The sequence below is a fragment of the Gallus gallus genome, chromosome 17 (assembly GCF_016699485.2).
Source record: "Gallus gallus isolate bGalGal1 chromosome 17, bGalGal1.mat.broiler.GRCg7b, whole genome shotgun sequence".
Lineage (NCBI taxonomy): Eukaryota > Metazoa > Chordata > Aves > Galliformes > Phasianidae > Gallus > Gallus gallus.
This window is the reverse complement of record NC_052548.1, coordinates 10,238,093-10,262,837: the sequence shown is the minus strand read 5'-3', so window position 1 is coordinate 10,262,837 and position 24,745 is coordinate 10,238,093. Positions and strand designations below refer to the sequence as shown.

General features: G+C 51.5%; 1 protein-coding gene across 11 annotated transcripts in view; it reads left to right on the top strand.

Moving 5' to 3' along the window:
- MAPKAP1 (mitogen-activated protein kinase associated protein 1) overlaps nt 1-14,200 on the top strand; it is an 85,150-nt gene extending 70,950 nt beyond the window's left edge. For 8 of the 11 annotated variants that reach the window (XM_015279320.4, NM_204826.2, XM_040648947.2 and 5 more), the window contains 3 exons: nt 3,184-3,321; nt 12,022-12,119; nt 13,602-14,200. In XM_015279320.4, the coding sequence (XP_015134806.1) occupies nt 3,184-3,321; nt 12,022-12,119; nt 13,602-13,727 (362 nt within the window). In that variant the 3' untranslated portion in view covers nt 13,728-14,200. The remainder of the gene's footprint in view (nt 1-3,183; nt 3,322-12,021; nt 12,120-13,601) is intronic. The other 3 variants (XM_040648948.2, XM_015279321.4, XM_046901645.1) reach the window with 1 other exon arrangement.
- Nucleotides 14,201-24,745: the final 10,545 nt, after the last annotated feature.

The window sequence follows — 24,745 nt, the reverse complement described above, 5'->3', positions numbered from 1 at the left end:
CCACCTAGCTGGAAAGTGGTGTGCTGACTGCATGGAAATGTCTGCGTGGCTCTGGGGAGAGCCCCAGTTCCATTGGCTGAATGTGGAAGGATGTGTAAGTACATGCAAATACTTACTTTGTTTGAACAGATCCCATACTGCACCTTATTTCACTTGCGTAGGGCAGGTAGCCAAAGTGTAAGCTGTGTCTGTGGATTGGTGCTTGCACAGTGGTCCTTTCTGAAATGTTTTCAGCTGTCTGAAAAGTGGTCACCGAATCTGACAGAAGATTTACTGAAAGTATGGGGGTCAGCTCGGTGATTTTACATTGTGCGTGGTTCTTCTTGGCAGAAAAAAGAGATGCCAATGGGGAGGGGAGGAATGAGCACCTCGTGAGTGTGGTTTTGTTAGGGCTGGAAGCAATAGCCCCGGCAGCTTAAAGGCTTCGTTTGTGTGTCTCAGCTAATGGTAGATTATAATGCACGTACAGCAGTGCTCCCAACGTTTTCAGAAAGGTGCAGTCATGTTGTGAAGGCGTAAGACAAATCTGCTTGTGTTCCATGTTAGCAAAACGAAGAGAAGCGCATTGTCGTGGAAAGCTGCTGCCAAAAAGCATTTCAGTGGGGGGGGCATCGCAGCGCCAGCAAAGGGGGTGAGGGCAGAGCGGTGTTACGGAGTTCCACAGCAGAGACGTTTCTTCTGCTAAATTGAATGAATTAAAAAAATCCTAGAAGAGGTATTTTTGCTTATTTTCTGAGTATAATAAATTTGTGCTGCGATAGAGACCGTAGAAGCCACATACATAATACTGTTTTGATTTTAGGTTTCAACGTGCACAGATTGCAAGAACAATAACACAAAAAGACAGCATTCTTTGTCAATGTGCTCTTTGGATGTGTGTGAGCTTAAGCCAGTGATGTCGAGATACAGAAATAATGGATGAAGTATACAGCAACAATTTGCAGATAAAAATAATAGAAGTTAAAGTGTATTTTACATGATAAAAAAAAGATGAAAGAGGAGGAAGTCTGTTACATCTGAGACGGTTACAAAATCCCTGCTTGGTGAAGTAGCCTCTGCTGAAAAGATTGATGCAATGGGGAGTGACCTTGGCTTGGAGCAGGAGCTGGTGATGTATGTATGAGCATCTCTCTGCTAAATGGACCCAGATTTGTAGCACTAATATACATGGAAGCCCAGAACCAAACTCAGGATGGCAATAAATCAACAGCCACTTTGGGTGTCATTTCTGGTTTATATTCCACTATTGTTCTATCACTTTAATTCATGTCACTATCATCTGTTCATCTGGAACAGTTTTATATAATTTTCCAGTGGAGTTACCTGACAAATCCTATCAAATTAACAAGGTATGTTAACAATATTGACTGACTGTGAATGCTGAAGTTGCAGGACCATGCTGTGAAATTTTTAAAGGATATTTTCGGGAGTGCCTTCTTCTAAAGGGAGGGCCGGGGAGCACCCACTGCACACAAAGGATCTGCACTTCCGTTTTTAGAACTTGCCTTGACTTTTTTTCAGGGAGAAAATGAGAACTTATGTCTTCAACTTCACGTATTTTGATTAAGCTACAGGAAATACCATTTTGAATAATCGATTACTGTGAAATAACAAAACTGATTTTAATTAATGTGTCCAAAATTGCATTGCAAAACAAAGTGGGCTCCAGACAGAGCGTCAGCCTGCTCCCATTACCTCGTTCTAACAGCCCTTGTATTAATTGGACTCTTGATACGGTGCTTAATTGAAATGTGATATCTTTGATGTGACGTATGCTTAATGACAAAGTGCATTCTTGGATTAATAGAAGCGGGGAGGGAGTTGGTGGCATTGTTACCACCTGTCTCAGCAGCCAGGGGTAAAGTGAAGGTTACCCTGTGTTCAGTGGAAAGGACAGCGGAGAGAAGGCTGCTGCAAGCACACATTGCTTGCTGTGTGTGCTTTTGTTGTAGGTGCAGAAAGCACTGACTGAGGTGATTTGCAAATTCTGCAGCAGTCACTGTGCTTTTAGAAGCATTGTTTTTGAGGGCTGAGACAGTTATGACTGTGACATCCAATGCTTATTCGGTCACACCTCTTAGAGGTTTTATAATCAGTTTCTTTAAGTTTTCTCCTGCTTCAGACAAACCAAATGCAATGTATTCAAAAGCATCATGGCCAAAGCCCTTTAAAAGGTGAGGGTTCTCTGCCATTTTTCCAAGGATGCAAGAGTAAGCTAAAGTGCATTTACTCTTCATCCTCTGCTGCTTCCTTTTTTTGTGCTGTGCCATGAGCTTCACCTGGAAGCCGTGACTTTAAGAGACTGAGCAGTTCATCCCATCCCATCAGCAGACACCAAAGTGAGCTCCTGCCCAGCAGCGCAGCGCAGTGGTGCCGCGATGGAGCCTGCAGTAAATGCAGTGAGCACTGTGGGCAGGCTGCAGCTCCCCATTAGCATCCCACTGCACAAACACTGCTTGCAGAAACTGGGGAGACATGCAGAGGGGTAATAGTGTAGGAATGCTCTACACTCCATCCCCAAAGGTCTGCAGCAGGATGCTGTGCGTGGAGGCACACACCTGTGTGCAGTGGGAACACAGTCCCCCCCATCTGGGCCGCTGTGTGGGGCCAGGAGCTCCCCAGCTCCCACTCTGTGCTCACTGCAGCCTCATCAGAGCTGGCTGCGAAGTGCCAACAGTGTCACAGCACATGGGATCTCTGGGGCTGGGTGCCTTTGTCTGTGGGTATCTGGTTACCACAAAGAGCACTTCTGTAATACTAAAACACGTGTTGTCCTTGTGTAGAGTATGTCGTATGTATGCTGCCCAGGAGATGTAGTAGTGACGTGTGATGGTGTCTCTCACATATAATAGTGACGACTGACAGTGTATCTTCATTTACATCTTGCAGTTCATGTAGCTGCTGCTTCCAGAACAGCTCTGTGTATGCTGAGAAGAAATTTTCCTGTGATATTTTGTTCTCGTTGGTACGCTTATTTCCCAGCAAGGCAGGAGAATAAAATACAGATTATCAATGCACTTTGATAATCATTTGCTTTTGGTTTCAAAAGCTCCCATGCTTTCAGAAAGCCCAGAAGGGCGATATACTTTCATCCCATTTAAGATTTATAAAGTGTGTCAAATGGCTGATATGAAATCACTTAAACAGATCACTATTGTGGCTCTCTATTCTTTCTCATCTCAGGTATTTCTGGAGACAAGGTAGAGATAGACCCTGTTACTAATCAGAAGGCCAGCACTAAGTTTTGGATTAAGCAGAAACCCATTTCAATCGATTCTGAACTCCTCTGTGCCTGTGACCTTGTGGAAGAAAAGAGCCCAAGTGAGTAGTCCTTTTTATTTATGTCCTCTCTCCTCTGCCTCTCTCTGTGTGCTGGATGCCCAGAGAATTATTGCTGCCATGTCCTTTCCTTTTATAGGTGTATTTTATTCAATATAGAATGTTTTTAATCTGACTCGATTCTGTTGTAGAGAACATAACGCAAACAGATGCACGTTTTATGAGTGTCCTTTTAATGCTGTTTGTGGCCAGTGGTGTTGTTAAGTTTCCTGCCTGCTGTCCGTAGCCGCCGGCAGCGCCACACCAAGGAATGGCTGGATAGGCTGCAGCTCAGGAGTCACATACCCATTTCCACACCTTTGTGATATTTTTGAACTTCTTAACGTCTGGAAAGCCTTTGAACAGTTCCTCAGACACATGAGGATCTCAGACATGCACTGAGTACCATCACAGTCTGAAATTGCTTCCCTTGTGGCTGCAGGGTCAGCTTAGATTCAGGAAGGCGGTGCGGGCAGCAGCCGGAGGGCTCCTGTATGGAGGGGTCACTGGGCAGAGGGCAGAGCTGGGGAGCTCAGTGCTGTCCTTATCGTGCCCGTGGAGTAATGAGAGTCTGTATTCCTAAAATTCATTGTAAAAGGCACAAGATAGGCCCTAGGAGAATGGGACAGTGTCTCCCAGTGGCGTCAAAACGTAACTATCCACTGTCAAAAAGTAACTGAGATTCAAAAACACAGCAGGATTTTATTATGCCTGGGCTTTCGCAGGGTAGAGATGCTAAATATTAAGTACTTATCTGCAAGGTGACAGAGAGAGAATTATGTGATACGTATTTACAGAGGTAATGATCTGTTGAATTCTTTTGGAAGAGTAAATTTATAGCTGCCACAGATTTTATCAGCAATTATTGAACTATATCCTTCTCCCCTTCATTACCCCTTCCTAATTCCATATTCTTGCTCCAGTCACCGTCTCCCTTTCCTGTCTCCCAGCAAGTTTTTATGGTCCTTGGGAAGGCGTGAGCCTGGGGAGAGATGTCCCTGGTGACCAGGCAGTCCGAGTGTGTAACAGTTGTCTTTGTGGAGCTCCAAGAGACAGCAGCCGACGTGTGTCTGTAACAGATAACTGACAGTCAGCAAAGGCCACGGCAGAGTCTGTGGTGCTTTAAGTACCCAACCATGTAGTGCTCAGCTGCACGTCAGACCAGTTTTTTTGCTAAAGGTGTAGTTTGCACTTGTGAATACATTAACACCCCTGGGTTTGTGGCCACATTTCATTTCAAATGCAGATATTCGTGGTGATAAAATCACACCTACAAAATAGGGCTGTATCTGAAAATCCAGCCCTGAAAGGCAAGGTTTCCAGCTCACACTCCCTTTAGCACCCTCAGCTGAGACCTTCAGACTGTCCCTGAGCATCTCCAGGACTGTGTCCTTGTGGGATGGGCTGGGTGGCCGTGCGGCAGCGCCGGTGCCTCTGCAAATGACACTTGTGCCCAAACAGAGCAAACTGCTGACCCAGGGGGAAACAAGGGGCAGAATTCCAACCCAAACGAAGTGCAGTGCCGGAATGGCAGCACTTTGAGTGGAGACCCCGAAATGAGGAACTGTGGTCAGTTTTGAGAGAATTCTGAGGTTGTGACGAAGGCAACCTTAAAGATACTGCGTTTTTATTTTTGCATTTTCATGTGGCCATCCATACAATTTTCATATGAAATAAATGTTCGACATGGTTTCAAAAGGAGAAAATAATTCCCCCTGAAATCCACTGACCTCCTCCAGATTCACCAAAGATGTTCCGAAAGCCATTATTTTAGGTCAGCAGAAGAGACTTTTAGTGTGACACGTCAGGATGATGCATTTGGGGGAACTCTTAACAGCAGATCAGTATCTCTTGAATTTTAAATGGAAAAAAGTTATTTTAGTAGCATAAAGGAATGAAACTCACTGTATTTCACAAGTTTTGTCTGTGATTTTTATCAGCAGAGTGATATATGTTTGTAGCAGAGTTTACATCAAAAAATTATTCCTGGATCTTCCTTGAATGAATTATTGCAAAGAAAGAGACTGAGTGAAGATAAGGTGCTTGAGTTCTGCAGTATATTTTGTTTCCATGTTTTTATCTCCTGTAACACAAACGCGCTCCATTTCGTCTTTCTGAAGTGCTGTGCACACATAGCAGGGCTGGCGCGGTTTCGGCGGGGAGAACGCAGAGTGTGTCTTCTGAAACTGCCTCTGTTCCCCAGAGTGAGCAGCCGGGGCCGCGGGGGTGCCGGGCCGTGCCGGGCCGTGCTGTGCTGCGCTGTGCTGCGCTGTGCTACACTGTGCTGTGCTGCACTGTGCTGCGCTGCGCTGTGCTGTGAGCTGCGCGGGGCTCTCGGCAGCCTCCTGGGGTGGCTGTGCTGCGGGCAGTGCTGCTCTCTGCGCTCAGTGCCACTGAGGGCTGCGCACCATTTGTTCTGCTGCGGTCAGTAATTAACGCAGCGTAGAACTCAGCTAGCTCTCACTTGTGGTGGACTCAAGGGCTGTCAGGGTTTCTGCTGGTACTTCTCTATGGAAATGTAAAAATAGAAGCTATATATAAACGTGGTGCGGATGGTTTGCTTACTTTCAGCTGAAGTTTTATCTGCGATGACAGGTTCATACAGTCGTGTTTTAGTGCCACTTGTGTGTTAAAGGCCCTGACAACCCAGATCCCATGCTGTGAATGTTTGCAGGCGGGCTGGGAGCCGTTCTGCTGGGAGCAGAGCTTCCCTTTCCTGTAAGTGAGCAGAACTCAGAGCTGCGCTCAGTGAAAACGGAAGATGACAACAGAAAGCTTTGGTATCTAATTTGCCATTAGTGTGGGTATCAGAGGCAGGGATGGCTGATGATTTTTGTTTGCCCTTGTAGTAGCCCAGGTTAGCATTTGAATTTTTATTTGTAAATTAAATCAGTCTCCCTGAATTTAGACAGAGAGAAGGGGTAATGGCCCTGCTGGCTCGATCAAATGCCATTAGAACCTGGAAACACTGTGTATAAACTGCTCGTTTAAATCAGGTTCAGTCTGATTATCACGAGAGATTCTCAATGTTTTGAATCTCGAAAGGAAGCATCCTATCATTGAGAAATAAGATTTAAACCTTAATAAAGTAGTTGTCATTTTTATAGCTGAAAAGAGCTTTGTATCTCAATTAAGTGTACATAATATAAAGTCTTAAGGAAGCAACATAATACGTTTAATACAATTATATCCTTTTGCAATAGTGTAATTTAAAGGAAATCTGATTCTGTTAATGTCTCTTACATTATTTGGACAAAGGATAAACCTCAGTGTCACCAACCACTGCTGCCTTTGCTACTCAGCACTCTGAGCACAGTGCTGTGACCACTGCATTGCTGGGCCTGGGGCAGTGCTGGGGGCAGTGCTGGGGCAGTGCTGGGGCAGTGCTGGGGGCAGTGCTGGGGCAGTGCTGGGGCAGTGCTGGGGCAGTGCTGGGGCAGTGCTGGGGCAGTGCTGGGGCAGTGCTGAGGGCAGTGCTGGGGCAGTGCTGGGGGCAGTGCTGGGGCAGTGCTGGGGCAGGCCGTCCGGTGGCACTGACTCCAACCACTTGGGCAGACTTAGCATTTTCAAAACAAATATTTTTTTCTCCATTATGTGTTTTATGACAGCTTTAGAAATGGAATTTATTCGATAATTTACTCGAAACACTGAACAAACGTTCTGTGTGACCATTTTTCTTCTGTTTTGTATGTTTTTCCTCTTCGGGAAGCAGATACGTCTCAAGTACTTGGTCAAAACAGCCTTAATATGAAGGTAGTCTAAACAAAGGTGTTCTGTAGGTCACAGAGTACATCGGTAACTTCGGTTTGTAATTTAATTGCCTTCTTTGCACCCTGCAGCTTAAGATTTCCTTTAAATTCTTATTCCATTGTTGCACTGGGGCTTAACAGAGTGTTAACCTGGTAATAGGCACAGGGCCTCCCCATTATATGTCTCGCTATCGAGCGGTTCTGCATGACTAGTTAAAAAAGATGGCAAGAAGATTAATGAAAGCCGCCCGGTACAGAGGGGGCAGGCAGCGTCGCAAGACTTCCAGCGAGGAGATATTGGAGCTGAACCAGAGCTTGGCTTTTTCTTTATCCCGTGACCTCTGAACCCACCTTACTGTCGAGAGCTGCCAGCAGAGCCGACGTTTTGATTGATGTTGCTACACGAGTCAGTCTTTCCCATTGAATTCCACATCTGCACGAAAATAGCTTTTCTAGCAGTATTCATACTGGCTGTAAGTGATAGCCAAAGTGATGGCTGAAATGCTTTTATGTAGTTTTCATTTAAAGCTAAAGGTATTTGATGTTTTAATTCAGTATCAAGTTCCTCCGGATTATGCATGTTGGGGAGTACTAATTTAATGAATTCATTATGGGGCGGTGAAAGGACTAAAAACACGCAGAGCACATTGGGGAGGAGCGGGGTCCTGCTGCTCGGGGAGCTGCAATAAAGATGTTGCACGGTTGTTCGAGGCCCTGCAGTGGGGCCGGAGCAAAGAGGCAGCAATTACCCAGGCACTGTGCAAATGGTGCACAAAATACTGCGTGGTAGTTCCTGATATTAATGCTCCTGCTGTGAGTAATGCAGTCTCTGAAATAATAGAGGAGAAATCATACATGATGGAAGCCTAATCACAGATTCTGCTCAAAGGGTAAAAAATAGATTCAGCAGAGAAAATATTACCAATACCTCAGGCTCAGAGTGAAAGAAACCTCAAAGTGTGCATCAGAAAGAAGTGAGTCCAAATGCATGCAGACATGTGGTTTGCAGAGCAGCAAAATGCCTCAGAGGGAAGAGAGCAACGCGCATATGGCACTCGGTCTCATTGCGCTTCCACCTCTGTCACGGCTCTGGACTGCACACCGGTCATTGCGGCCAGCGTGGGGCTGGCAAGGGTTGGAGCTGTTGGAGCCCAGCAGCCCTTGGCCTGGAGAGACACAGCAGGGCAGGGCAGGGCAGGGCAGGGCTCTCCTGGCCCCACACACGTGGCTGCAGCCCACTGAGTGCCCCGCTGCTGAGAAGCCTGCATCGAAGTCCTCTGGAGCACAATCAGGAGCATGCATTGCCTCATCCTTTTAACAAATATGTTTTGTAGCCCTATTAAAAGGGGTCTTCATCTATTCTGTCAAAGCTATTCTGCTGGGGTTTTTTAGTTTAATTACACTATCCAATTAAAACTCCTTGCTGCATTTTGATTCGCTTCTCCTTGGGCTTGAGTGGATATGACATTTACAAGGCTCGCCTTTCAAGCAGACAATAGCGTGATTGATGAGGTGCAGACGCAATGAAGGAGGCGATTGCCATGTGGAAACACTGCTTAGTGCATTTTGATTTATTTATCATCTTTTTTCCAAAACAAGGTTGCTGGTGAGAGGTTTGGGGCAACCCTGAGTTCCCCCCCTGATTTTCAGTGCATTCGTGCAAAAATTCAATGAGAAAAAAAAGGGTTTTGGAAAAAAAGATCCAGATGTGTGAATCGTTTCCGTAACTTGACATAGAGATGGGCTCTTTATGGACATCTGGAAACAAGGCATCCACTAATAGCAATGCTTTGTAGGAAGCCCATAGCAGAGCATAAAGACCTGAGCTGTGGGAAGAGTGTTCATGGGGGGCCGGCAGGGCTGCAGCGTCCTGCTCTGAGCGTTGGTATCGTTTGTTCCCACACGAGCAGTGTTCTGAAGGAGACCCATCAGGTGCTCCGTGTGCAGTCTGCGCTCAGCGTTGTTCCCACCGGTGGTGGTGGGGTCCGGGTTTCATCCGTAGTGGCTGCAGTCACTGTCTGTGGAGGAGACCCCCAGCCCGGCTGAGCGTGGCTCCCCCCAGGCCGGCCCAGCCCCAGGCCTGCCTCCACCACTGCCAGGGCTGCACCACATCCCAGCAGCCCCGCGGTGCTGTGGGCAGCTGACATCCCTGCAAGGGAGCTGTGAGTTTTCTTGCTCAGCCTCTCCAAGACGGGTGTTTCAATGGCTGTGCAACCTGTGCATTTTTGTAGGACTTTCCGGGCTCACAGCATTGTTTTTAGGCAGCAGTGTGGATTTAAAACAGCAGAGATCCTCTGGAGTTCCTCCAGAGTTGCAGCATTTCATGTGGCGTTTTAACTGAACTTGGCTTTGTTCAGAAGCACTGCTTGCATGCATTTTGCTTTCATTATTCTTTGCCTATTTCTCTGTGCATTTTAAAGTCCTTGCAAACCCTTCTGAGTGCGGGATTTCGGGGCTCAGTCCTGTTGTGGTCGCCATTTCTGGGATGGTGAGAATGATCATCCTGTCGAACGTTGCACGTAAGCGTTTTGCTCTTCACAGAGGTTTTTCTCTCCCTGTTTATTCCACTGATAACTCTTAATTGTTGACTTACGCCTTATGGCCCCGTAATGACAAAACAATCATCAAGGTATATTGAAAAATTAACATAAATTTGCATTCCCCCGTGTTTGTTTTCTGTTTTGTTCTATTCATGAATATTCTTTTCATCCTTCCTCTAATTAGTGATTTAATTCAGTGCACACTGGTTTCGTAATTGGCACTAGAAGATGGGGGCTTTTGGTACCCTCTGAATTTGGGGGTGATGGAAGAGGTAGAATGCAAACTATTCCTGAATGTTTGGAATACAAATTGCAGCAGAATTTCTCATTGGCCTTACAGTGACACAGCACTGCTGAATCTGGGGCAGTTGGGATGAGCAGCACTTCCCTGAGTGCCGTCAGGAGAGTCGGGGTGCAGCCGTGAGCCGTGGCGGTGCCCATGGCAGTGCTGCTGCTGCCCGTCCCCAGCACGCTGCCTGCGGCGCTGCTGCCGTGTGCCCGGCGGCGGCCGGAAACCTGACTTTCTTTCCTTAAATGTTTTAGCAGATAAATATAGCTTAAAATAATCCGCATTTTCCATCGTGCCGCCCATAAAATCTGATCGCAAGGAAGTAAAATCTCCCTGTTCGGTCCCCTCTTGCCTTCAGCCACCCGGCACGGGTCGCATGTAACCTGTCTGTGGTCCCAGTGACACACAGCTGCTGGAGCTGAACCGCCGTGTTCCAAACACAGACTGGGGCAGCTGCTTGCGCAGGAGTCATTGTGGTGACACTGTTGGTACAAGATCTGCATTTGTTTTAACTCTGCCGTCATGTACGGTAGAAACCACTTCAGCTGCTGCTGTTTGCTGCCAGATATTCTTGTATGGAAATATAAAACCACTGAAGTTCCTATTGATCTCTGAATTGTCAGAGGTGGTGCTCTATTGGAAAGTGGTACATCACATATTTAAGCACTCTTGGAAATGGAAATCAATCTCACAATTCATAAATTCCATCTGGCTGGAACAGTAGCAGAGCGAAGTGCCAGTTATGATTTCAGTGAACTAATATTTCATGCTGTAAATAGTGTGACATGGACATGGGAGCACATAAACATAATACTGTAATGGAGTTTCTAAAGAAAAGTCTTTTTAGCCCTCTTTCCACTACATCACCTGCCGGGTGCAGGGCTCGTCCTGCTCCATGCTGGGGCGCTGTGGGGCAGTCCGACTCAGAGGCTGGGGCTGAGCAGCTGCTGTCCTGGGCAGGGACACGGGGATGTGGGGACACAGGGATGCTGCCCTGGCATGGGTTGGCTCAGGCTCCAGGCTGCTGGAGGGACAGCAGCGGGGTGAGCTCTGCCTCCTGCCATGGGCTGCAGCAGAATTGGTATTGGCATCTGTAGCTCTAATTGTCTTCAAAACAGCTGACTCAATACAGTCCTAAAACAAGTGTTGGAAATGAACTTCTGTGTTCTGCCTCTGTCAGCTGCACAACTGCTTCTGCCAGAAAGGAGGAGTAAAGCACTGCTTTAAAGGAAAGATGGGGATCCTGGGAGGGTTCCTTCATCGGGCATGACGAAAGCTATGGTCTCCCTTAATTTTTGCATTAATCTCTCACTCCACGGCTCTGTGCCCCACCTCCCCCTGGTGATGTGTGGCTGAGAAGCAGGCGGTCAGCACGCCGCCCGTCGTTGCTCTCAGCATGCCTGAGCAGCACCACGCACCCACCCAGCCTGCTCGCAGCACCACACACCCGGCCCTGCAGCTGCTCTGGCACCACTGCCCATGGCAGCCCCGGCTCCGCCACGTTGGGGTCAGCGGTCGCTGCCACTGCTGGGGTCTGAGCAGCGGGGAAGCTTGTGAGCAAAGTGCTGCACAGATAAAAACTGCAGTTCTGCGTTAGTTTTTGATCGTTCTGCTTGCAGGAAGAGGTGCCTGGTTTCCTCGTACCATTGCTACATTCCTTTGTGTTTTACAGTGACATTTTCCTTTGCCTTAGCCAACAGAGTAGGTTTGGGTGTTATTTTGGGGAGGGGATTTTATGGTAATTCCGGGATTGGTTGGCCTTTTATCTTAAATATAACACCTCCCCGTGTGATGGTCCCTCTGTGAATCGCTAGGTGAGCTGCAGCGGTGCGAGCGCTCCGGCCGTGGGCTGGCTGTGAGCTCACTCACCGTCTGATAATCTTTGCATTTCCTGCAGCGGGGATGTGATGGGAGAATGAACTTTACTGAAAGAGTTCAGCTGCTCCTGCAAGCCACCACTTGCCTTAAATTGAAATGACATGAGAAGCCTGTCAGCGTTTCATTGCTCCCTTCTGTTGTGCTGATGGTATGCTAAGATCACCATCTGTGTTTTGCTTCTGTCAGGCACACAGCTCTGCAGAAAACTTTAGAGAAATATTCTGAACCTTTTTTCTTATCTTTGCAGGTCATGCAATATTTAAACTTACATATCTAAGCAATCACGACTACAAACACCTGTACTTCGAATCAGATGCTGCTACTGTCAATGAAATTGTACTGAAGGTGAGTATTAAATTTTAACGTGACCCAAAATTGTGAGTGTTGTACCACCTGTTAGACATGGAAGTCTTCAGGAGGATCTGAACTGCAGGCACGACGCACACCTGCAGAGCACTCGGGTGCTTCAGCTTCCAGTTTGCCGCCGCGCTTCCTGGGCTGTGTGTTGGTCAGGAACTGACACTGCTGGGCTGCGGGGCACAGGGCTGTGTGTGCAGCGCACAGGGCTATGCGGGGCCGGTGTTGGTGCAGCTCGAGCAGAGCAGAGCTGGGCCGGGGCAGCGCCGAGTGCAGCAGAAGGAGCCCCTGGGGCGCTCTCCCAGAATTGCTTTGCTTTTCCCACAGCTCATTGATGCACGTATTGATCTACTTCCTGAAACAAATTGGAAGATTAAACTTAATTTTCTGCGATCTAGTATCGTACATCAATTCAAAATCAAAAGAATAGTAATTTTAGGGATCCATCCATTACGTTTGCTTTGCTGTGTGAAGTCCAGAGGGCTGCTGAACGACCGACCCGCTGCGGTGCTGTTGTTGGCAGCTGAGCGCGTGCTGCCTTCCTCCTTGGCTCTCAGTCCAACAGGGCAGCCTCTTCTGCTCCCACCTCATCTGCGGAGCCTCCGGAGCGCTTGGCAGAGCCAGGCTGCTTGCACAAGAAGGCTGAAGAGAGTTTCGCTCTGAGTAACAAGAATGTTCAGGGGAGAAACGTTACCGAACAGTACTTTTTTTCTTACCTTGCAGGTTGTTTATACAAAACGCCTCCTGGTTTTGTGTGTAAGCTACCAGCTTATTTCCAGTTCTGTCAGCATTAAGAGATGTAGAGAAATCCGGCTTTTCAAATGAGGCTTTTTACATGACCAAGTGCAAGACACCGAGGCTTTATTGACCATGAAAACTCCCTATATTTCTACGCCTTAAGCCGTAATATGCAATGAAAGTGAAACACTCTACAGTGCATAAAATCGTGCAAGTTTTAAGCCACAGCATATTAACCAGCTAATGGCGGACCAAAGGGCATTTTTATCTTTTTGATTCTTGCATTAACCTTCCATTAAAATTATCTATGTGATTATCACAAAGCACTGGAGATAATAAATTCAGGGAATAGCAGGCTTGTTAAATATCATTTAAAAATGCTTTTATCAAGTAAAATGTGCCAAAACACAAGGAAACTCTGAGATTAGCTGAGTATGCAAACATCATAATGGAGGTATTATTTTTATTAAAGCTGATAAAATCTTTTATTGAAGCCCATTGCCCGCACAGAGCGGCGCAGCGGCCGCAGGACGCGCTGTGTTGGGGGACAGAGCCGCTCGGCCCGTCCTGCCCGGGCGTGGGGACGGGGGCAGAGCGGGGGGGCCCGCACGGAAGGCGGCTCCTGCCGCGGTTTTGCCCTTCTCTGTCGCCCCGTTGGAGGTGCGGGGCCCGTGCCCTCCCGGGGCTGCGTGCTACAGCCCCGCTGCAGCGAAATCCTTTTGTGTCTTGCAGGTTAACTATATTCTGGAATCGCGAGCAAGTACAGCCAGAGCAGAATATTTTGCTCAGAAACAGAGAAAACTGAACAGGAGAACAAGCTTCAGCTTCCAGAAGGAGAAGAAATCGGGACAGCAGTAGCGCCGGGCCTCGAACGGAGCCCGACCGCCGTGCTCGGGGCGGGGCTGCCGGCGGCCGCGGCACAGCGGCGGTGCTGCGGCTGCTGACGGCGGGAGCGGCCGGGGAGGACATCGGCGCCGTCCCAAACGTCGCGGCTGCGCGATGGGCCCTCCTTGGCGAGGGGAGGTCTCCCCGTGCCACAAATATGAGCCATATCAGCCGGAAAGAAGACTGTTACGCTTCAGGTTCCTTTGATTAGAAATAAGAGAATGACGTAGACTGGCATCATTTAATTACTGTATTATGTACAATCACGAGAAGAGATGTGATTACGTATTATTTCACAGCCTGGTTAAAATAAATTATATACATCTGTAATACACCCACGTACACGCAGGTATTGCTTGTGACATGATCAAATTTCTAAAAACAAAATGTAGGACAAATGTATCCATTTTTACTATTAATAAACAGATGTAATCTTTTTCAAGGTCCATCTGATGCACGGTTCTTTTGGGGGGAGGCTGCAGCCCCGGATGGTTACACTTCTGTTGCTGCCGTGCAGGAGGCAGCCGGGAGCCGGGAGCGGCGGCCGTCGCAGAGCGGCTGGTTTGGGAGCACGGAGGCCGTTCGGGTCTTTTTCGCTTCGTTCTTTTCAGAACGGGTTTCTATAACTGCTCCTCGGCTTTGCGTCCCCTCTGCGGAAGGCCCTTCCTGCAGCCAGCACCAAGGCAGCGTCTGCAGCCGGAGCGGAGCACGGCCCAGCGCTGAGCCCACAGCTGGCACCTGGCGCGGGGGGCGGCCCTCCTCCTTACTGCTGTTCTCCAGGAATGAGAACAGAGTCCTGCTTTGTACCGGGACTTGGAACTGTGCTGGCCTTGTCTGTCTTTAACATATCAGGGAACACGTGAATGGGATTTCAGGGAACCAGAGCTGCGTTTTGGTTCCGCTCACCAGAGTGTCTTTCACAAATCTCTGAGCTGCTGATGCTGGAGCCCTGCGCTGCGCCGTGGGTTTGTACCAAGCTGTGCCACAGCCCTGCGGGCCGCCCAGAGCCCGGCCGGCACTGCGGGCTGTGTGGGGCTGTATGGAGCCGTGTGGGGCTGTATGGAGCCGTGCGGAGCTCCGTGGGGCTGTGTGCCCTCCAGCAGTGTCCTACCTTACTTTTGTACAAAAAAACGCTCTGAGCCTTAACGTGCAGCATATGGAGAGCGGGAATGCAGTGGGGCTCCGTGTCAGCTGTCTGTTACATTTAAGTTCTCTGCTTTTAAAGGTTCGGTTTTGGAAGCACACAATTGCCGCCCCCCGGGGCCACGTGGTCTCTGTGTGCAGTCTTCCACAGTTCCTGTTTGCAAAGGATGAACAAGAGAAAACGTATTTTATAGTACAATATTACATTTTTAAGTATTTTGTATGCGCAATTGCAGCACAGATGCAATGGAGGAAGACCTTTCAAATAATGCAATGTAAATTATTCCTTTATTCAGCTTTGTGAACTATGTAACATTAAAGTTATTATGTGAATGTGCTTTTGCCACCCAGTTTCAGTTCTTTTTAACTGAAAATGTTCCCCGCTTTGGTGTTGGGAACGACGTCCGTCTCCAACTTCTTTTCCTGGCCATAGCACTGTTGCCACGTTTACTCATTCTCGGGAGATATTTGGTAGGTGCAGTGTTTTCCTTTCAGTGAAACCTTAAGACTGTCACAAAAAAGCCCTCCCCACTTGGCACTGCCGCAGTGCAGGTGGGGGCGCTCCCCTGCCGGGCTGTGCCGCTCCATGCCTGCACTGCCCGCCCCAGCCGGGGTTGGGGCGCACACAGCGAGCGGCCGCTCGAGGGGCCGGGGCTGATCTGATTGCTCCCAGACACTCCATCACACTTACTTAAGAAATGAATTTTTCCTTCAAAATCCAGATCAGAACACACGGTGTGGAGAACACATTTCCACTGCTTGGTGCTTGCTGAAGGAGTCCAAGTAGGGCTCCTGGCTGCAATCTGTGCACAGCTGAGCGCAGAGCCATCCCGGCTGGTCTTTCCCGGTAGTTGTAGATTTAATTGATTCAGATGGGCATTCAACTGGGTCAGGGAAGCAATCTGTTCCTTCCATGCCGTGTTACTGGGCTTCAGCAGAGAGGGTGGCTGCTGGCTGCCGAGGAGGGATACTTCTCCCTGAAGTGCATCAGTCTCTGTTGGAGGTTGTCTACATTTTCTCTTCCCACGAAGAGGCCCTGCTCTCCTGTGCTCTGCAGCTCTACCTGCGGCAGCGCGGGGCCCCGGGAGGCTCCTGCAGAGGCTGAGCGCTGCTCCAGGAGATATACAAAGGAATGGAGCGGCTTTCAAGCCGCAGTGCTGCAACATCTGTGTTGTGCTGGCACAGCCCTGGGCTGAGCAGCGCGGCCAGAGGTTACTTCAAGCGATACATAATGCATGTGCAAAATCTGCTTTATGCCAGAAGCCTCTTCACCTAATGCAGCCAATTAAGCCTCTATTTCAAACTGGAACCATACATTTCTGTATCTACTTTCAAATTAGATAAAAAAGGCTCTTCAGCTGCCCTTCCTTCCAGCCATTCCAGGAGCCCTAAGTTCTGCAGACGCAGAAGGGCCGTGCACTGGGAACGGGCCCTGCGCACCCATGGTTGGTGCAGGGCTGCTTGGGCCACACAGCAGCAGCGCTGTGCTGCAGGCAGGTGTGCAGCTCCCTGAGGGCTCTGATGGGGTTTGCCAGGAGAGATGGAGCAGAGATCTTTGCAGGCTGGAGGACCTCCATTGGCAGTGTGGCCGGGGCTGAGCTCTGCACGGAGCGCGCTGCTCCCACCCAGCGCCGGGGACGGACGGGCAGAAGCCATCGCGCCGCCCTGGGTGCAGCCCTGAGATTAATGGGGGGAGTTATTTATGGAGACATGTTTGTAATGGGCCCATGAATTTCACGGAAGCGCGCTGCCGTGGCGGCGGTGGTGTTGGGCGCCGCTGCTGCTAAAATTAATGCTCCTTAAATCACGTCCCGGGGCGGCCGTCGCGGTGCGGGGATGGGTGAGGCCGGGGGCGGCGGTGCGGGGCTGCGGGGGGCGGCACTGCAGCCCCACTGCTCAGGGCTGGGACAGCACTGCTGCCAGCAGCGGCCACAGTGGGGCAGGGCGACGCACCGGGGCTGCACAGTGCCACACACCTCTGCGTCAATGCAAAAGAGGGAAAAAAAACCTCAGCAGGGTGTTGTTGGCTCTAAAAACCCTAAGTATGATTTGTGAACTCTCACAGCCTCGGTAATCTCATCAGAGTAATGGGATTATATTTCAAATCACCATGGCCTGTTCATTACACATTTAAACTCCTTTGACAGAGGAAAAGTTAAATAAAATGTGTGCGTCAGCCCTGGTTGACTTTCCCAGTTCTCTTTCTTGATTAGACAAACAGATGCTGAGCTCCAAAATGAAAAAATAATGCGCTCATTTATTCATTTTTCTGACAAGTCGCAGCAGATTTTTAACGCCCCGGGTGGGAGTGGGGGGTCAGTCTGTGCCACTGCACCACGGCACCGAGCGGTGCCCGGTGTGCCCAGCGTGAGCTGAGAGCCCAGGGAGCTGCCCCAGACCCCGAGGAACAGTGCCGGGGTGGGGAGCAGTGCGGGGGTCCCGGCCCTGGGGGGGGTGAGGCCTCATACCCACAGCGCATGGGGGGAAGCAGCTGTGTGAGGCTGGCAGCAGCCACCCCAGCGCAGTGACTCCAGTCCCTGTGGGAGCGGTGCTGACACCAGGCAGGGATGCTCTGCCTATGAGGGGGCTTCACACCAAGGAGTTCGGGGCGCGGTGAGGGAACCGAAATGTCAGATGATTAGAAATAAACCAGCAAACACCATTATTGTCAGGAGAATGCGATCGCATACAGTAATGAAGCAATTATTAATGAGCAACTGCAAGGCTGTCATCAATTCAAGCTTTTCAGGATCACAGACTGAGGCAAGCTAAATGCTACCGCACGGATGGGCGGTGGGCATGCGGGGCCACCCCCGGCATGTGGCCAGAGCGGGCCCAGCACCTCCTGCACCCACCATGGGCTCTGCCCCGTGCGCCAGGACAGCCCTACAAGCAGCAGGACGGCCCCGTAAGCAGCAGGATGGCCGCCCCTGCTGACCTGCGCTCTCAGGCCGGGCACTGCCCGCACTGAGGTGCCCGCGGCATCGCAGCCCAGCGCGGCACAGAAGGGCCGGCGGTGTCCCGGAGCCGCTCCCGCACCAGCGCAGCCGTGCACCGCAATCTGTCACGGCGGCTGCGGCCACGCGCTCTGCAATCTGCACCGCGTGTCGGGGCTGTCATCTGACATAATTCCTCCCCGCTGGCATATTGCTGATTTGTGCATAAGTGATGCATGCAATCCACCTGAGTGAGGAGCGGGGGGCTGGCGGCCCGGGCTGTCAGGGCAGGGTGTTTTAGTGCCGCCTGCGATTAGGTGGAATTGACAGGCCCTGAAAGCGGGGAATTGCACAACAGGGGAATTAACAGCCAGGGACTGGAGTGGAGTGTGGCACTCGTTTAATCTGCAATTTATCAGTTTACGCGTCTTCTTGTCGCGGGCGGAAGATTACACTCCAAAAAAAGCAGGCTCCTTTTTTTTTAATTTCACCTGACAGGGGAAAGGAAGAGCAGTATTTAGAGGCCAGCGCTCACCGCTTCCCACTGCGTTCAGGTCGACGCTGCACTGAGCGGTGCTGAGCCACGCAGGGCCCCGACCCGGAGCTGAGCTGTGCCCACGGGGCGCACAGCCGCTGCCCGAGGGGTCCCGCGGTGACGTGGTGATGTGTCCCCATCCCCATCCCCGTCCCCAACCTTCCAGCCCCGGCAGCCCCATCCCGCAGCGCTGCAGTGTGGTGCACAGAGCCCCGGCCGCCGCAGCCCCCACCACGCAGCTCGCTCCAATTTTGATCATATCATCAAAGTCTGATAATGGTTTCCAGGAACACTGTAGCCTTTCTGCGAGGTGACAGCCTGTAAAGGCAGCATGACAGATAATGTATTCTACAAGGGTACAATAATGTGACTCCGAGCGCATTAAACTCCTTTAATGTGGGTGACATACACCTTCCTCTTAACATACGTTATCATCCCGGGGGCACACACAGCACAGAGTTGGCACCCCGCACTGCGGCCCCCACCCGTCCCACTGCCAGCTCTGGTGCCGGCAGCCCCCCTCCCAACCGCAGCTCCTTCCCTCGGTGTGAGGAGGTCAAACCCAGCGATGCAAATGCTTTTGCTGCTCACAAGCAATCTCCTTGGCCTCCTCGGCAGCCTGCTCTGATACTGCAAACCTTTATCCAACCTTCTGGTATCAAAGATTATTTATAATGAATTAAATACATTTTTAGCTGCTTCTTTCCACACTTACTGCCACACTTCCACTGCCACTTCAACTTAATTAGGGAGGCCTCGCTAAAGAGACGGGAGTAAATTCGTCTATAGAAATGTATCTGCGTATAAATGAAAAAAGCAGCCACCGCAGGTCAAACCAGTACTTTCAATTTATTGCCCCGGTACATTCATTTGTAAATAGCTCTGCCTTGCTGGTTTCTAAGTGCAAGGCTAATGTTGGAGTGCTTAAATTAATAGTGACGCACACCTTTCATTATTGCTATTAAATTAGGTGCTGGGCTTTGATGGATTCACTTGTTGCTGAACTAAAAGCCTCAGAAATGTGGGTGTGTGTATCCATTTGGCTTTACGGCAAATTTAGGTCTCAATGTCAAAGCAGCAGCACTGAGCAGCTTCCCCCAGCACGCACTAATTGCAGGCCGGCCCTGGCACGGAGCGGGCACACAGCTGGCACAGCGTGGGCGGCTGCAGGCGCGGGATGGCACCAAACAAGAAGGGCAAAACTTTGCCAGCACAGCAGTCAGGTCAGGAGCTCCGCCAGGAGCTGTGCCACCCCTGTCTGAGGGCGCACCCGCGGCCCCACCAGCAGCCGGCGCGGCACACCGACGCGTGCACGGGAGGGGCTGATGTGGGAACGATGCCGGTGCCAGCAGGAAAGCACCCGGCTCCTCATTCACGGGGCGCTCCTTTTCATGCTGCTCATTTGTGGTGACCCCACCCGGACACCGCGGGGTTTGGTCGTCAGCACTGCACCGCGTTCCTGCCCAGAGCTGGAGCTGGGTCTGCAGCTGGGGCTGGGCCGGGGCTGCAGGGCGAGCTGCAGGGTGAGGTGCTATGTGAAGTGCAGGGTGAGCTGCGGGGTGAGCTGCACGCAGCCGCCTTTGTTCTGCGGCGCGGTTCCCACTCCCAGCGTGCCACCTTGAGGCCGCTGCCTGCAGCCCTCCGGCACCGCGCAGGCTGCGCACGCTGCCGCGGCCCCATCCTGACTCCATCCTGGCCCTGTTCCGGTCATGTCCGTCCCCGTGCGTGGAGCTGGGGCAGCTCCACGTGGAGAGAGCAGGGACTTCACGCTCACCCCAGCAGCGCAAGAGGACAGGAGCACCGTGGGAGCCGTGTGCTCTCAGTCCCTGTTCCCGTCCCAGCCTACAGCGCTGCGGTGGCAGAGTGGGAGCCCATGAGCTCCATGAGTACCGCGGTCTGCCTCACTGACCCACGCGTTAACCCAGCGGGTACACACAAAGAATATTTCAGTGCCAATTCTTTCTAAAATGATAACATTTGTCTATACGGTCAACTATTCGGCATCTGGGTTCTGAGAGAGAAAATATTCAAATACTGTGCCCCCACGTACATCTTGTCCCAGGCTTCCATGTCCTCTTAACGTGCATTCTCAAGCCCTGGGCTGCTGGAAGGGCCGGGGATGCGCTGCAGACGCCCCTTTCCGAGCGCTGCTCTCCCACCGCGCCGCTGCAGCTTTCACTCGCACAGAAAAGCACCTTCTGGGGAAACGCGGCCGTTTGCATTCCAGTTTGGTGCTTCTCATTGCTTCGCTGCTGGGGGATTGAAATCATCGCCGCGATAAACCCGGGAATGGAAAATAAACAAACACAAACCGCCGCTGTGAGCCAGGCGCTCTGCGAGCTCAGACACTCTCCTTTGGCGCAGGGCCCCGCTTCTCCCTTTGTAAAACATTATTATTAGTCAATAAAAGCTAAATCCCCTCGATCAGCCGGCACCCCCGCGGAGGAGCAGACGGCCCCCCCCGGCCTCACTGATTGACTCTGCGCAGCCCCGGGACTGCTCACGCCTCCGCAAATGGGAAGATCTGATAAAGACCTAATCCAATTACAGCGCACACTTGCCAATGGTAGTTCGCCTTTAATGGAACTTTGGGTTTGTTTTTTTTTTTTTCATCTCCTGCAGAATTTCTGCCGTTCCGATCTCCGGATGAGAAAGCAGTGCTGGCTGTGAGAAGAGCACACGGCGGTGAGATGGGGCCGGGACTGCGGGGCTGCGGGGCAAAGCCTTGGGCCTTGGGCACAAACATGGCCCCCCTCGCCCAGGGCTGGGGAATGGCTCTGCGTGTCCACAGCCATCCCTCCCTTGCCACAGTGCCACATGCGTGCAGTGCTGGTGTTGGTCCCAGCGGCGCTCCGTGTGCCAGCAGCCACCCCTCTGCCGGCAGTGCCAGGCGCACACCGTTCCCATCACTCCTTCAGTGCTTGAGAGAGAACAAATTGCTAATCAGCAGCCACCCCCTCCTCCGTGTCCTCTGCAGCAACACTCCAATAATTAATTATAAACTACAATACTGATCAGCTTGCATGTACTCCGTCTGCACTGACAATCATTAACCATAATATGAAATTTATAATGTTGAGATGTGGGACCTGGCGAGATGAACTGCTCTGCTTTTTAATCAGTTTTATGGGATGATATAATGCATTGATCGACAAAGACAAGATACAGTACGTGTTCCTCTGTCTATAGCCGGGCAACCTTATTAATTTAGATTTACAAAGAGTTGTTTGATCTGAAGAGGAGAGAGATGGCAAAGCCCCAGCATGGGGTACCACCCCCCCCCCCCCCCAACCACAGGTCCCACAGCTTAGAGACCAAGCAGGGAGGTGCTGCAAGGGGATGGGAGGAAGAAACAGGAGGAAGAAGTTAGCCCAGGAATTGAGGGAGGTGCACAAACGACGGCTGCTCTCTGGAATCAGAGCTTTTCATGTGGCCGCTGTGCAAGCCGGGGGCATGGCTGCTGGGGGCCCCTCGAGGCGTGGGGGTGGTGTGGCTGCTCTGCCCGTGGCAATGGGCAGTGTGCCCCCGCCCGCCCCTCCCTGCCCCCACCCCCGTCCCCTCCCCGGCTGCACCTGTGACCGGGACAGCACGGCCCATGGCAGCCGGACAGCTGGTAACCATATTGGTGTGCTGTGGGCTGTCATCTCGCATTTGCACGCCTGTTCGTGCTTCAAGTCCGGGAGAAGCTGGATTGGTTGTTTTCAGGTCAGAGGCTGCATCCAATACAGGAGGAAAATTCCCATTTCCCCACCGAGCCATTAACTGTGAAGTGCCCTGGCCCCACTCCTCGCCCAGCGCAGGTGGCAGCAGGGCCACACCACCACCCCAGCCCCGTGGCCGCGTGGTCTTCCCATATGTGGTGCTGCGGTGTGTGTCCCCATCCCACGCACACCGCCTGCCGGGCACCTCCTGCCCAGGACGGACAGGCGGCCACCGCAGCCTCGGGACCCATCTCACTGCAGACGCCCTCCTGGAGCTGTTGGCCCCACGGAGCAGAAGGCCGCGGCACACAGCGCAGTGCTGCAGCTCTGAGGGTCCCCGCAGTGCTCAGCGCTTCGGCCGATCCCCTCCAGCCAACGCCGGTGCTGCAGAACGCAGCTGAGCGGAGCACAGACGCAGTCGCTGCAGAAGGGCAGTGCTGTTGGTGTCGGCTGGCGCAGCTCACAGATAACCACAGCGTGTCAAAAAAGTGGGGTCTGTTCTCTGAATTTAGAAGTGTAAGCAGTGAAAGTAACCGGGGAGCGGCGGCACATGCAGGTCCTGTTAGGAGTCTGATTTAATAGCACGGGGCGTTTTGATTAAAAAATTAGCTCTATGTAATATCAATAGAGCACACATTAAAAGGATTAGGAACACACTGACTGACAGCTCTCAGAAAGCGGCTGTCGATGGGGAATCGTCATCGAATGGTGATATTCAGCACTTCCATCCGTGATCTGAAGTAAATACGGAATCACCTCTGTAACACCGGGAATGGGGAGGCAGAAGTGGCACCGGCAGAGGCGGGACATCTCCCATTCCAGAGCAGCCTAATGGGAGATCTGCAGCTCCCGGGGCCGCTGCGTGCCTGCAGGCGCTGTGCACAGCAGCCACCTCAGCTGCAGCTGCTGCTGGACGGCACGGGCTGCCTGCAGGGCGCCTGCACTGCGCGCCAGCACCGCCCGATGCGGGACGCGGCCCGGCCGGGGCGCTGCGCGGTGCGGTGCCACATGGGCCAACAGTGCCGCTCCCCGGCACCGCCCCACTGCCGCCTGCAGCAGGCGGAGGCTTTTGAAAGGCAAATCTTTATTAGTGCAGCGAGTGCGCCTAACCCACATTAATTCCCAATTGTGAATGCTTTCAATTAGCGACTGCAGGCACTCAGAGCGCTGGATGTGTTCATTAGTGACACGGCCTTGCTGCTCGGTGACAAGCGGATGACAAACCTGTCTGAGAGACTCGGAAGGGTTTCAGCTGCACGCAGCTCTGGTGCCAGAAGGGGGAGAGCAGCGGAGACGGCCCGGCGCTGGGCTCAGCAGCTCATGGCCTCGCGCGGTGCCCCAGTGTTGGCGGAGCCCCCCGGTCCAGGGCTCAGCATATCCATCACCGGGAGAGGCATTCGCAGAGCCTCTGGGCCATCGTTGAGTGCTGAGTCTTCAAAACCCCGAGCAGATGGCCCGGAACCGTCTCCAGAACTGCCTGGGAGCAGCAGGACACGTCCTGCCCTTGTCCGGGGTGCAGCCCCGGCACAGATCTGCCCACGGGCATCACTGCCCGCAGCCCTGGAACAGCACTGTGCTTCCACAGCGTTCTGTCGGCCCAATAAAGGATTATCAGCTAAATAAAACAAGAAGTGAGTGATGCCACTGTGCCCTGCTGGATTGAAATTGTGAGAGCAAAGTGGTTTTCTCAGGGAGATTTATTTCTGCTGCAGGCAGTCAGCCCAGCACAGAGAACAGGACCTGCTCCCTCCTGAAGTCAGCACTCCGTTTTTATTTCATTTTTGAGGCAATCAGAACAATAAAGGAAATACAGAGATATTCGTTCAGCACCACCGTGGCAGCGGAGGTGCACACATGCACACATGCACACATGCACACCATGCACACCACGCACTCCATGCATTCCGTGCACTCCATGCACTCCGAGCACAAGGGCAATCCCCGCAGGTGTCACAGCAGAACCGGAGCCCAAAGCTGCCCTCCTTCGCCTCTCCTGCTGAGCTTCAATTTCAGATTGCGTCACCGTGCGATATCTGGGCTCCAATACCCGCCTCTGCTCCAGCCCCGCTCCCACAAAGCACGCCATTATATCTCCCGTAATTGTAAATATCGCAAAGTGCTCGAGTCAGCAGTCCTGCTGAATTTTGCTTTCAACATCTGCAGCCCTATAAATCTTTGTCTCCTTCAGGTGAACCGTGCTCTGCGCTCAGGCTCGGCTTTACATTCCTCTCCTCTCTGTACCCATGGCAGCTCCCGGCCCCGCACCCGGGGCAGCCCAGCACCGCACACCCGGCCCCGCCGCCCGCACCACTCGCTGTGCCAAACCCCACTGCTCAGCAGACAGACAGACCTTCACGGGGATTTTTTTTTAAACTGTTTTCAAAACAGATTTCGTGTGGTCCCAAAATGAGACCGTGATTGTAAATTAAAGTGTAATTAGCCTTTACGCTTTTATATTCATTAACTCTTCTCTGTTAATGATGCAGAGGCTGGAGCACAAACCCAGCATTATGAAACCACATCCAGGAAATAAAATAGTGATTTAGATAATGGCCAGAATGTATTGCTACTTACACGTAATTAAACAAATGCTCAATTTACACTTGGAAACATGAATGAATGTTGATTAACCCCAGCCCAGTGGCTCTGCCGGTGACATGGGGACGTGGCCACGCC